Here is a 14702-nt window from a genome sequence, read left to right on the forward strand (position 1 = left end):
CTCTAGCTTGCTGGGTTCTGGATCTGCTCTAAATTTGTGGTTAAAAATCTGTCTTCCGTCAGTTGAGTCCCTGGAAATGCTGATACTCCTCCATGGAACATTCTCCTGCTTCCCATGAGTCAATTGCTTTTGGTATTGTTGTAAGAAATGTCCAAACCTGTCTAGAACTTTTCTAAGTTCATTTGACCCAAGCCTGCCACATTGCTAGGAAGCAAAATAAGAAAAGATTGAGCACTGCTTGGGAGAATGGCAGTTTTGCACCTTTCTGGTAAGTTAGACTCAAAGGAAAAGACATATTGGGGTTTCATGAAATTTATGGATGATAAATTGGGGTTATGGGGTGGGTCTGAGGAGGGAAATCTCAGAGATTTGATAAAAACTTTAAAAAATAGACATAGCCGTAGCCGGTTTGGCTCAGTGGATAGAGCGTCAGTCTGCATACTCAAGGGTCCCAGGTTTGATTTCGGTCAAGGGCATGCACCTTGGCTGCGGGCACATCCCCAGTAGGAGTGTGCAGAAGGCACCTGATGGATGTCTCTCTCATCGATGTTTCTAACTTTCTATCCCTCTCCCTTTCTTTCTGTAAAAAAATCAATAAAATATATTTTTAAAAAATAGACATAAACTACTTTTTAAAAGTTTATTGAACAGTTAACAGTTAATATTTAACACAATAACAATAATAATTGGGGCCTGTGTTCTTCTGTGCTGGGAGATTGTGCCTTTAGGAGTCTCTAAAACAAAAATTTCCTTGAAAATCCAAAGGTATGTTATCCCAGATGGACAAAGAGAATACACAGGCTCAATAAAGTAAAAATTGACCTTTGCAAAAACAAAAACAAGAACAAGGCCAGGATATAAGTAGCCCTGTGACTTGCTTTTACTTGCAAAGTTTTAAATTCAAATCATATATGGTTACTTTTGACCTCTGACTTTGTAAAATTCATCAAGCCATGCGAGACACCCTGAACTTGCTAGGTTCAGTATATGACAGGGGTGGGCAAACTTTTTGACTCGAGGGCCACAATGGGTTCTTAAACTGGACCGGAGGGCCGGTACAAAAGCATGGATGGAGTGTTTGTGTGAACTAATATAAATTCAAAGTAAACATCATTACATAAAAGGGTACGGTCTTTTTTTTTTAGTTTTATTCATTTCAAACGGGCCGGGTCCGGCCCGTGGGTTGTAGTTTGCCCATGGCTGGTATATGCCATCATTTTTTTTTTCCATACTGGGGAGTTAGAACCTGTCGGTTGAAGAGAAAATTCAATGACTGAAGGATTGTATGCATGCATATTAGCATAACTAATGGACACAGACACTGGGGCAGTGGGGGCTTGCCTGGGGTAGGAATGGCTGGGGGGGAGGAGGGCCGTTGTGGCGGGGGAGAGTCCAAAACAGGAGAAAAGAGAAATATGTAAAACTTTAGACAATAAATAATTTAAAAATATGAAAATAAAGTCAAGAAAATTCAATGAGGGTTTTATTTCCTCCCGGACACATTGCTGATATCCTCCTGAACACAATGCCCCCAGTATTGCTGGTGTACCTTTATTTGGTCTCCTAGAAGTAGTCACTCTTCAGGTCAATAAAGCCTTAGGTTCTAAATGTGCGGGAGGTATTGTAAATAACTGGCAGATCTATACCTGGGGCCTTCCACAATATATGAGATGCACCTACTAATTAAATCCCAAGATTGTTGGCTCCTCTACTTCAAACAGCTCATTTGATCAAACTGCTGAACAAGATCAGTTACTTTCAAGGCTACATTCTTGCTAACCCTCCTCCCTGCTGTTGTCACACCTCAAGGATATTTGGCACAGAAGGGTCTCTAGTTAGTAGAAAGTTTCTTTCCCTCCCCGCCCCCCCTTCACACAATTCTGTTTTGAACTCTACATAACTTTTTCTGTAGTCATATTTTATAGGCTTGGGGAAAATACTAATAAGGCACCTCCCTATACATCTGACAGGCTATCTCCCGGAAAGCAAACAAACTGTAACTTTTAAAGCCAGCCCCTCACATCTACTCAACTTCAGTGCTGTCCAATGCGCCTCCTTCCTTCTCCCTAAGCAACAGCCACTGCTGAAAAGAACTGTATAACTATGGTAACCTCTGCCTTCTTTACCTCTGACTAGAAAAGGTCGGTGCTGCCTGAGCACCGGTGGAAGTCCTTCCTCTTGAGTTGGACTTACCCGCCTGGCCCCCCAATAATCCCAAATTATCTCGTCTTTTCTCTTTCATTTGCGTGCGGCTCCTCTTCCAGATCCTGAACCCTGAACCACGCGGGACGTGGAGGGAAACATTTACAACACCTCCGCAACATGTTTATGGGGGCCAACGGAAATCAGTCCTATGTGGCAACTCATGACAGGGAAACAAGAAAGAACAAAGGGCTCAGGTATTCCTCATTTTCTTCAACAAATTAGACAACAGACTTAGCTTCCTGGGCACATGAGGACGGTGATTGACGCCGTTTGTAGAGACCTTATAGGTGGTTCAGATGTAATACCTTCAGCAACAGAAATATGCAGGGACATAGATCTGGCAGGACATCCTGATATTAGAAAGTGCAACATAATTACGTAGTGTTCCAACATAAAAACACACAAACACAATAGCAAAAACACTTATGGGAACTTTACATAATATAGATGATTAAATATGAGATACAATTCAGAAAAATGAGGATTCACAAATTTTGTTGTACTATTGTTAAGGCCTCACTAAGAAACTACATTTCCTACACATCTCAGAAATTTCTCCCATTTGTACTCTTATGCAAACAGTGAATATAGAAATATGGCTGAGAGAAACCTCACATTAACTGCACTCATAATGGCTTTCTCCAGTGTGAACTCTCAGATGATAATGGAGACCACTTTTACCTTTATAAGATTTCCCACATTCAGTGCATTCATAAGGCTTTTCTCCTGTATGAACTCTCTGATGTTGATGAAGGAGAGTCTTAGTGGTAAGAGACTTCCCACATTTACTGCTTTTATAAGGCTTTTCTCCCGTATGAACTCTTTGATGATAATGAAGGGCATTGCTCCGGATAAAAGACTTCCCACATTCACTACACTTATAAGGCTTTTCTCCTGTATGAAGAATCTGATGAATACGAAGGGTAGTGCTCTGGGTAAAAGATTTTCCACATTCACTGCATTTATAAAGCTTTTCTCCTGTATGAACTCTGTGATGATCACGAAGGGTAGTGCTCCGGGTGAAAGATTTTCCACTTTCTATGCCTTTATAAGGCTTTTCTCCAGTGTGAACTCTCCGATGACGACGAAGGGAATTGCTCCATGCAAAATATTTTCCACATTCACTGCATTGAAAAGGCTTTTCTCCCGTATGAACTCTCTGATGTTGACGAACATCAGCCTTAGCGATAAAAGATTTTCCACATTCACTGCATTGATAAGGCTTTTCTCCAGTGTGAACTCTCTGATGATAACGAAGGGCAGTGCTCCATGCAAAAGATTTTCCACATTCACTGCACTGAAAAGGCTTTTCTCCTGTATGAACTCTCTGATGATCATCAAGGGCATTGCACTGTGCAAAAGATTTTCCACATTCACTGCACTGATAAGGCTTTTCTACAGCGTGAACTACCTGATGATAACGAAGTGCGTTGCTCCCTGCAAAAGATTTTCCACATTCACTGCATTTATACGGCTTTTCTCCTGTATGAACTCTCTGATGATCACGAAGGGCATTGCTCCCTGCAAAAGATTTTCCACATTCACTGCATTTATACGGCTTTTCTCCTGTATGAACTCTCTGATGATCACGAAGGGCATTGCTCCGTGCAAAAGATTTTCCACATTCACTGCATTTATAAGGCTTCTCTCCTGTATGAACTCTCTGGTGATCATGAAGCGTATCGCTCCGTGCAAAAGATTTTCCACATTCACTGCATTTATAAGGCTTTTCTCCTGTGTGAACTCTTTGATGTCGATGAAGGATCTTCTTAGAGATAAAAGATTTTCCACATTCACTGCATTGATAAGGCTTTTCTTGAGTGTGACCTCTCTGTTGATAATGAAAGCTACAACATTTGGAAAAATATTTTCCACATACAGAGGATAGAAAACGCCGACTTCCAAGATGGACATCTTTTTCCTGAATAAATGTGTGGGTGCAACTAATGTCTTCCTTACAATCTTTTCTACTGTAATAATTTTTTGTCCTTTTAAAAGGCATCCCACACGTCGAAATTGTGGTTGGACTGTCCCTGGTCTGAGTAGCCTTGAGGTGGAGATGTCCTGACCCCATAAGGACACCCTGCCCAAAATTCCCGCATGTGAAACGATTCTGGGATACATTGAAATTGCAGCTGTTTGCAAGTGAGATCCTGTCCACACCTCTAGTGAAAGACTTCTCTTTCACATGCTGCTGGTGAAATTTTGCCTGGACAAAAAATTGTTTTGCACATGCCCCACACCTCAACAGTATTTGTCCATGTTGTGTTCCCTGCAGCTCCATCACGTGGAAAATGTTTCCCAAGACCACCCCACAACTCTCACAGGGGTGGCTCTTCTGGGAAGACAAGGCTAACTTGGGATTCCTTGCCTGTGACAATCCTACAGAAACCTTCTGTTCAGTCGTTTCCTCCACGTTTACTCCTCCACAGCAGCAACCTGAAGAAAAGAAAAGTAGGTAAAGTGCATGTTGACGTGATAAATACAGAATATCTTCATCACAATTGTTTATGTCACAAGAGGGCATAATTCCATACAATGAATTTCAAGACAAGTGAGTCAGACTCTCAAGAAATGGCTGATTTAAGAAAAAAAAAAAAAAGAAAGAAATGGCTATTATATATAACATAGCCCAAAAGGTCACTGAATGAGGAAAGTCTCACCAAGGGAGGACAGAAGCACTGGCTGGCAAGAAAAGAAGAGAGGCAGGGTCTGCTCGTTATTACTCCACAAATGGCTTCCTTTAGGACCTTTCATGCTGGTGCTATGAATCTGTGTTAAATAATTTCAAAGTGCTCAAACCCATAAAATATCAATCATAGTAGAGCACGGGATGTTCAGCGTCAATATAATACGGGTGCGCTCTAAAGCTCTGCAGGCATGCAACAGCATTGGAGTGCAGTAAAGCCGAGATGTGTGATAGAGGTAATGGTGCAAAGTTGAAAGAGGTTAAGGTTATCCATGAGCTGGGAATCCGAGTAGAATGATCACTATTAAAACTGAGTCATGGAACAAGTGTCAACATTAAACAAGAAGTAGAACTGGGAAAAGAGTGGGCAATGGTAACAAAACATTTTTGTTGTTGAACAAAATGGCTTTCTAGTTATGAATGAAACAGAGCCCAGGCATGAAAACCGCCCCCAGAGTCCTTCACCAGGGCAAGACTGCCTCTGGGTCTACCCTGTCATTGATAAAGTCATCTTTCTCCTGTGACGCACAAAAGATTTTGCCTCTTAAATCCAAGTTGAGCCACAGCATGAGATAAATGAGGCAAATCTTACAAGAAAACCTAAAACGAGATATGGTCAGCACTGTGGTAGAACAACCAACCACAAATGAGATCATAGGCAAAAGACCTATGTGAGTGACATCATCAGGATGGCAGAATCAGAGACAGAGAATCTTTCTTCATCACAGACTAAGTAGACAGCTATCCAAGAAAAAAAATCCCACAGGCAATGGGAATAAGAGTACCTTGAAGACAAACGGTAATACAGAATACCAAATAAGGACAACTGCATACAAAGGATGACAGGAAACTGGGTGAGGAAACACATTTGAAGATACCTAAGGCCAAAAAAAAGGGTTAATAACTACCTAACTTGCCGAAACCGGTTTGGCTCAGTGGATGGAGCGTCGGCTTGCGGACTGAGGGGTCCCGGGTTCGATTCTGGTCAGGGGCATGTGCCTGCGTTGCGGGCGCGTCCCCAGTGGGAGATGTGCAGGAGGCAGCTAATCGATGTTTCTCTCTCATCGATGTTTCTAGCTCTCTGTCTCTCTCCCTTCCTCTCTGTAAAAAAATCAATAAAATATATTTAGAAAAAAAAAATAACTACCTAACTAAATAACTAAGGAAATAAATAAATACATAAATAAATAAATAAAGGAAGGAAGGAAGCAAGAGTCAGTCCTAGCTGATTGACTCAGTGGATAGAGTGTCAGCCTGCGGACTGAAAGGTCCAAGGTTCCATTCCACTCAAGGGCACATGCCCAGTGTTTTGTGGTTTAAGTCCTCTGTAGGGGGCATGCAGGAGGGAGCTGATCAGTGACACTTTCTCATCATTACTGTTTCTCTCTCTCTCTTTCTCTCGGACTTTCCTCTAAGAAATTGATAAAAATATATTTTTTAAAAAGAGGGTCAGCCCAAGTCGGTTGGGTTCAGTGGATAGAGCATCCGCTTGTCACTGAAGGGTCCCAGCTTGGATTCAGGTCAAGGGCGCATGACCCGGTTGCAGGCTCGGTCCCAGCTGGTGGGCATGGGGGAGGCAGCCAATTAATGATTCTCTCTCATCACTGATGTTTCTCTCTCTCTGCCTCGTTCTTGCTGTCTGAAAGCAATAAAAATATATTGTAAATAAACAATAAAAATAAGAACAAAGGGTCAGCGATACCACTATGAGCCACTGTGCTTCTGTTCTCATTGATCTTAGTGGCCTGTTCACCAAAAACCTGAACTTTTCTTTCAAAAAACTATACAATGCCCTGGCCAGTGTGACTCAGTTGTTTGGAGCAGCGTCCTGTGTACTGAAGGGTCGAGGGTTCAATTCCCGGTTAGGGCACATATCACAATGTGGCTTCCATACCCGGTTTACCAATGTGCACTTGGCAGCCGATTAACGTTTCTCCCTCATCTCTCTCCCCCCATTTCCCTTCCTCTCTATGTAAAACGAATAATAAGGAAAGACATATGAATTTCAGGGTAGCCAATAACAAAGGAGATCTCAAAAAAGTCTAGAGGCAAAGTAAATACAAAGCAACCTACCAAAGCTTATGTATAACATTCAGAAAATGTAGTCCTAACTGGTTTGGTTCAGTAGATAGAGCATTGGCTTGAGCACTGAAGGGTCCCACGTTCAAATCCAGTCAAGGACATGTACCGTAATTGCGGGCACATCCCCAGTAGGGAGTGTGCAGGAGGCAGCTGAATTGATGTTTCTCTATCATCGATGTTTCTCACTATCCCTCTCTTTCCCTTCCTCTCTGTGAAAAATTAGTAAAATATATTTTCATGAAGAAAATGTAATTCTAAGGAGAAATTTTATAGAGATAAATGCGTACATTGTCACAAAAGATCTCAAAGAACCTAACATGGCGCCTCAGGAAAGGAGAAGTCGGTATTTTTTGGAAGAGCCAGACTCAAGGGGCCAAAGAGCCCCATGTGGCTCGTGAGCCACAGTTTGCCAACCACTGGAGGGCAACAAAAGCAGTCTTGAGCAAGAAGAAAGCTCGTGGCATCACACTTCCTGACTTCAATTTATTACAAAGAGAAAGCAAGCAAACGGTGTGTTGCTGGAGAAACACAGACACACATATCAACAGAACAGAACAGAAAACACAAAAAACCCAGGCACATACATTAAATAATCTTTGAAAAAGCTGCAAGCCACAGAAGAAGGGAAAGAGAGTCTGCAATGAATGGTGCTGGTATAAATGGACATTCACATGTAAAACAACAAAACTGAACAGCACTGATAAAATGGAACTCAACCTGCAGGACAGAATTAAATGTCAGCGCTAAAACTTAAAACTCCTCAGGACAACCTAGAGAAAAAGTTTTGGAGGTTTGTTTTAGACAGAATTTGCTGAATGCGACACCAACCACTGCACAAAATAGAAAAAATAAACAGTCCACACTGCAACAAATGAAGTAAATAGGGTTTTCACTGCACAACAGCAATGAACAAAATGAATGAAAGGCAATCTAGAGACTAGAAGAAAATACTTGCAAACCAAAGGAAGGAATCTCTTGGAGATATTGTGGATTTAGTTCTGATCAGCACAATAAAGGGAATATTGCGATATAGACAGAAATTCACACAAATAGTGGGAGTTCCCTGGGAATAATGAAGGTATGTTAAAAAAAAAAATGAAGGTATGTTAATACTATACTGCAGGCTAATAACAATGCAGTGACTCTGTCTCAAAAGTAAAGTCAATATAACTTCATTAACAATATTTAATTGCTAAGCACTAGTAACAAGCACCTGAGCTTGCTATAAACATGGTGGCACTAGATCTGCTGAATGCAGGGTTCCCAAAAACATGGACTTTGTAGAAAAGCTGGTGTGGGGGAGTTATATCTGCAAAGCACAATTAAGCACTAGCAAAAATATGTGTTCCTGTATGTCGTAGGCAATTAATATATAAAATATACAAGGTATTCAAAAGACTAACAAAAAATACAGTTAATAAACAGGATAAGGATGTAGAGACAATTTTCAAAAAATATATACACATTACCAACAGGAATATAGAAAATGCTTTCTTCACTAATCAAGGTGGAATTCTATAAGCTTCCTGCAACACTACCAACCACAAGTCCTTCCCTGTGAATTTAGTGCAGTGGGGAGTATTGGGACTTCAGGAACAGAATGGAGAAGCAGAAACAGACACACCCTCCCCAGGACAGCAACTACCCAGAAAACTGGAAAATCCAGCAGTACCACATTCTACCTGGGAGGACAGAGCACACCCTGGGGTATGGGGCCTGGGAAATAGAAAAGCCAAGTCCAGGTCACTGGTAACAGTGAGGGTCTTACCCAGCGAGGATATAAGTTCAAAGTTCTCCAGCATCACATTGAGGTACAGCTGTCTCTGACCCTCATCAAGGAGGCTCCATTCCTCCCTGGAGAAGTACAGGGCAATGTCCTCAAAGGTCACGCCAACCTGTCAGAATGGAGACAATTGAAACCAGAGCTGCCTTTCTGAGAACTAGTAATTCTATTCCTTACACATCTGTCCCACCCTCAATCTCCTCCAGGGCACCCCGTTAGTTTGGACACCAGGCCCTAATGCCAGTGCAGGCTGCTCTCTCATCACAGTCCCATTACTCACTGCAATGAATGGCCCTCAGCAGAGCAGCTGAGTTGGGTAGAAGGATTGGGGGAGATGAGGGTAGAGAGCAATGCCATTTAAGGTCTGGGCGATGCCTGCAGGGCCCCAGCCTTCCTGCCAGCAACACCACTGCAGTCTCCTAGATCCTGTCTCCAAGACAAAGCCAAGCCTCGGTTTATACTTCTTTATGTGCACAACAGGTCCCAGGGACCATAAGCTCACACTTCCTCCAGATGTGCACTCACCACAGTGAAACGTTTCTGCCCTGCCCACCTCCAGTCCACAAGTTCATTCCCCTCAGCTATACCCCCTTCCTGCTCCAAAGCCATTGGATCTCGCTGGACTCACCCATGAACTTGGCATATGGCGTGTAGAGAGCTTGTAGTCCAGCCGGATCCAGGCCCACCCCAGGCCCCTGATGGACCCACAGCCGGGAAAGCCCCGTATGAGGCTGTGCCGTCCTCCCTGCAGCCTCTGATCTTTCCGTCAATACTCACACCCACATCCTCAGGGACCTTCAGATGCAAGTCACCCCCGTCCTCTCTGCCCTGCACTTGCTGTGTCCTCAGAAGCCACAACATTCCTCTCTCCCCTCCACCTTCCTCACGGTCCTCCACGCGGGACTGAGCTGCAGGACGGGACAGGCGCCCTCCCCAGGCTGTGGTGTCTGTGTGAGGAGGCGGTGAGGGTCTGGGGGACTCGAACTCACCTCAGACCGTCTCCTCAGCCGGGGCGCCGCCATTGCCCTCTGTGGGCTGAGCCGGGCCGGAGCAGAAGCCGCAGGAGTGGCGGTCCCTGTCCCGGCCTGGCCTGGTTCCAGGTGGCGACTCCGAGCTTCAATCCCACGTGGGAGCTGTGAGCACCACTGGAAGCACCGACCATGGGCTGTGAGGCGGGGAGCACCACTCTCCGGCTTTCTCCACGGGACTGCGCGACCAGGAAAACGTGACCACCTGAAACAAAGATTTGAGAAGGCAAAACCCCGCCACTAGGACTCCCCTTTCCGCCCTACAGAAGCGGCCAAACGGAAATGGCTTTTCTGAGCCTCCATTGGCTCAGCCTGGTGACATCCCCTGCCATGCCTTCTGGGTATTGTAGTTCCTAAGCTCCAAGGCCAGGATCCTGCATCTGTCAATTGAGTCCAGGCCTGGATTGAGGGGCAAATAGCCCAAGAACACACCAACTACACTCAGGGTCCTCCAGCCCCCTCAGTGCAGGTAATGCCTGGGGCAAGTTTGTTTCTCCTGTATCCCCGTGGCTGGTTTTGCCTATCTTTCTTCAGGACCTGCTCATTCTGAATGACAGGCATTGTTTCTTCATTCAGGACATTTGGCATGCATCTTCTTCAGGCCAACTATAGCTTGTAAAGGTGGCTCAAGTCTCTACCTGCCTCTAACCTGCGTCCTTTGAGTCTATTATACAAGGTTAATGTCACAAAACAGACACTCATACTTTATATTTGTCTAATGTATCCATTTACATGTCAGCTCTGTCTCCAGATTCCTGAAGCCTTGCTGCTGCGAAAAGAGTGCCGCCTGGATAGCAAAGCTGTGGAAGCTTTGTACCATGGAATACCATGCTGCACTAGAAATGAAGACTCTCTTACTCTTTCACACAGCATGGAGGGACCTGGAGAGCATCCTGCTCAGTGAAATAACTCCGTCAGAGAAAGACAACCATCACTTCATCTCTCTCACATGTGGAATCTAATTAATTGAAAAAACAAGAGATGGAGTGGTTTGAGAGACATGGAACCATGACATTGAGTGCAGAATCTCAGAGGCAAGTTGGAGGGACAGTAAAAAAAGAAAAATGAAAAAAATCCTCTGGTGAGGATTAAGCACATGCGCACACACGCACACACAAAATAAAAACATTCACCTGAGCCTTAAGCAGTTTCGTCTGCTGTCTGAAAGCAAGGGGGAAACTCTAGCTTGCTGGGTTACGGATCTGCTCTAAATTTGTGGTTAAAAATCTGTCTTCCGTCAGTTGAGTCCCTGGAAATGCTGATACTCCTCCATGGAACCTTCTCCTGCTTCACATGAGTCAATTGCTTTTGGTATTGTTGTAAGAAATGTCCAAACCTCTCTAGAACTTTTCTAAGTGCATTTGAACCAAGCCTGCCACATTGCTAGGAAGCAAAATAAGAAAAGATTGAGCACTGCTTGGGAGAATGGCAGTTTTGCACCTTTCTGGTAAGTTAGACTCAAAGGAAAAGACATATTGGGGTTTCATGAAATTTATGGATGATAAATTGTGCTTATGGGGTGGGACTGAGGAGGGAAATCTCAGAGATTTGATAGAAACTTTAAAAAATAGACATAGCCGTAGCCGGTTTTGCTCAGTGGATAGAGCATCAGTCTGCATACTCAAGGGTCCCAGGTTTGATTTCAGTCAAGGACATGCACCTTGGTTGCGGGCACATCCCCAGTAGGGAGTGTGCAGAAGGCACCTGATGGATGTTTCTCTCTCATCGATGTTTCTAACTCTCTATCCCTCTCCCTTTCTTTCTGTAAAAAAATCAATAAAATATATTTTTAAAAAGTTGACATAAACTACTTTTAAAAAGTTTATTGAACAGTTAACAGTTAATATTTAACATAATAACAATAATAATTGGGGCCTGTGGTTTTCTGTGCTGGGAGATTTTGCCTTTAGGAGTCTCTAAAACAAAAATTTCCCTGAAAATCCAAAGGTATGTTATCCCAGATGGAAAAAGACAATACACAGGCAAACTAAAGTAAAAATTGACCTTTGCAAAAACAAAAACAAAAACAGGCTAGGATATAAGTAGCCCTATGACTTGCTTTTACTTGGAAAGTTTTAACTTCAAATCATAAATGGTTACTTTTGGCCTCTGAGTTTGTAAAATTCATCAAGCCATGCCAGACTCCCTGAACTTCCTAGGTTTAGTATATGCCAGGGGTGGGCAAACTTTTTGACTCAAGGGCCACAATGGGTTCTTACACTGGTCCAGAGGGCCGGTACAAAAGCATGGGTGGAGTGTTTGTGTGAACTAATATAAATTCAAAGTAAACATCATTACATAAAAGGGTACGGTCTTTTTTTTCTTTTAGTTTTATTCATTTCAAATGGGCCGTAGGTTGCCCATGGCTGGTATATGCCATCATTTTTTTTTCCATACTGGGGAGTTAGAACCTGTTGGTTGAAGAGAAAATTCAATGACTGAAGGATTATATGCATGCATATTAGCATAACTAATGGACACAGACACTGGGGCAGTGGGGGCTTGCCTGGGGTGGGAATGGCTGGGGGGGGGGGCGGGAAGAGAGTCCAAAACAGGAGAAAAGAGAAATATGTAAAACTTTAGACAATAAATAATTTAAAAATATGAAAATAAAGTCAAGAAAATTCAATGAGGGTTTTATTTCCTCCCGGACACATTGCTGATATCCTCCTGAACACAATGCCCCCAGTATTGCTGGTGTACCTTTATTTGGTCTCCTAGAAGTAGTCACTCTTCAGGTCAATAAAGCCTTAGGTTCTAAATGTGCTGGAGATATTTGTAAATACAACAAAAATGTATTTATTTTTCTTGGCTGCGGCCTTCCACAATATATGAGATGCACCTATTAATTAAATACCAAGATTGTTGGCTCCTCTACTTCAAACAGCTCATTTGTTCAAACTGCTGAACAAGATCAGTTACTTTCAAGGCTACATTCTTGCTAACCCTCCTCCCTGCTGTTGGCACACCTCAAGGATATTTGGCACAGAATGGTCTCTAGTTAGTAGAAAGTTACTTTCCCTCTCCGCCCCCCCTTCACACAACTCTGTTTTGAACTGTACATAACTTTTTCTTTAGTCATATTTTATAGGCTTGGGGAAAATAGTGATAAAACACCTCCCCATACATTTGCCAGACTATCTCCTGGAAAGCAAACTGTAACTTTTAAAGACAGCCTCTCACATCTACTCAACTTCAGTGCTCTCCAACGCGCCTCCTTCCTTCTCCCTAAGCAACAGCCACTGCTGAAAAGAAGACGCCCCTTTATCGCTGCCATGTAGTGAGTGACTAGCAATACTTGGCCATTTCTTCTCTTGGAAAGTAAAATAAAGTTTCTCTCTGCATGTTTCCTTTTAGCTGTGAATTCTTCCACATCCCACATCACCAGAAAAATCCTAAAAGTATTACTTTATTCAAAGGAGTTAAGAGGAAAAATATGAGGAAAATGACTTGTAGAAGCAAAATAATATTTCCTCCTTCTTTTCTAGGTTCTTTGTTTGGCCCAATAATTAAATTGATGTAATATAGATTAACAGGGCAGTAACAATCACAAAGTTATTAACATAACCTAGATATACATGGAAATGACTCAGAAAAATGGAATAACCTGCCAAAATGGCAAACACCTTCACCTAAAATCACCCACCCCTACAGTCAAAAATGTTGTGTGTGGAATCAGGGTGGATTTTCAGGAAAAGCACAGTAAGGATCTCAGTTGTGGCCCATTGTGCAGTGCACTGTGATGAGGGCTTGTATTCAAAAGGACTCTGTTCCGACCCAAAGATCCAGGTGAAGATACAGGAGACTGGGAAGGACATGGGTCCAGAACATGATCTGGGCTGCAGGGAATACATGGTGAGAGCCAGTGTCTCATTCAGCCAGTAGGGATATAGAGGACAGAATCACATGGCCAGTCGGTCCTATGCATGAATAAGAAGTGAACATCAGTCCAATGAGACCAACAACATGTAGAACTCCAGCATCATTTCCAAATATTAGGTCCCAAAATTCATGTCCAATTGTATCCACTCCTGCAGGGTGAATATCAGTGCCACATAGGAACATCATTTAAAGGAGCAAGCTGAGGCATCAAATTCATCAGTGGAAGGGGTCACAGCATGACACCCAACTTGTGGACAAAGGTGCAGAGACCCAGCCCTAATTACCAAGGATTCCTGAGGGTCAAAACCAGTGCTGGGATCAAAGGGAAAGTAGACAACCAGCAGCTCACTCTGAAAGAAGGATCCCCTGCAGAAACCACTGCAGCTGAGCAATGATGGTGTTCCCATACACACAGGGAGGCCAAGGGTAAATGCTCTGAGATCTAAATGAATGGAAGGAAAAGCATTAACTGTAACCATGGAGACAGGAGCTGCAGCTGAGCCACCCTGGGCCTCAGACTGTACCTCCTCCAGTGAGGGCTCCACATCAGTGGTACAGACTCTGTCTGACGCTGGAGAAAATACTGGTTAAAATCCAGTCTCTTGAACATGACACTTGTCTGTGGTGTAAACTTGGGGAGCTGACTTCATTTCTCTGACACTGAACTTTTTCAGCAATTTGATATGGGACGCACCACAATGAGACCTGAGTGCCCACAGCACCTGCCTCGCTGCAGCAGAGTCAGCGGCTTCTTATAGGTCCCATTTCTCACTAAAATGCACCCAAAGACAAAGGTGCTTGCGGGCATCGGGGGAGTGAGGAGTGCCTGCCTGGGAAGGTCTCTGAAGGGAGTGGCTGGAGTTGCTGGAGCCAAGGCAGGCTGCAGGCACAGCTGCGTTACACAAGTGGACACCTTACCACTGAACCTTCTCCAATAGCTCCGGCATGGGGACATACCTCATACTTGTTTTTCACAGGAGGAAACTGACTTAGACCAGCAGAAGGGGTTATTTCACTGTAAGTCTCAGTGATA

General features: G+C 43.5%; 1 protein-coding gene across 1 annotated transcript; it reads right to left on the reverse strand.

Moving 5' to 3' along the window:
• Positions 1-1466: 1466 nt before the first annotated feature.
• LOC102422966 (zinc finger protein 883-like) lies at positions 1467-9781 on the reverse strand. The gene is made up of 3 exons (XM_023748115.1): positions 9749-9781; positions 8745-8850; positions 1467-4644 (listed from the first exon to the last, which is right to left on the reverse strand). The coding sequence occupies exons 1-3, from the start codon at positions 9779-9781 to the stop codon at positions 2822-2824; spliced, it is 1962 nt and encodes a 653-aa protein (XP_023603883.1). The 3' UTR covers positions 1467-2821.
• Between the last annotated feature and the right edge of the window lie 4921 nt (positions 9782-14702).

Source organism: Myotis lucifugus, unplaced genomic scaffold (genome assembly GCF_000147115.1).
Source record: "Myotis lucifugus unplaced genomic scaffold, Myoluc2.0 scaffold_1162, whole genome shotgun sequence".
NCBI classification, from domain to species: domain Eukaryota; kingdom Metazoa; phylum Chordata; class Mammalia; order Chiroptera; family Vespertilionidae; genus Myotis; species Myotis lucifugus.

Excerpts from the sequence above, each read along its gene's own strand:
- LOC102422966 (XM_023748115.1), bottom strand. The coding sequence starts at position 9,781 with ATGGCGGCGCCCCGGCTGAGGAGACGGTCTGAG. Across the intron at positions 8,851-9,748 it reads GGCTGAGGAGACGGTCTGAG|ATTGCCCTGTACTTCTCCAG; the intron begins GTGAGTTCGAGT and ends ACCTTTGAGGAC. Across the intron at positions 4,645-8,744 it reads TGAACTTATATCCTCGCTGG|GTTGCTGCTGTGGAGGAGTA; the intron begins GTAAGACCCTCA and ends TCTTTTCTTCAG.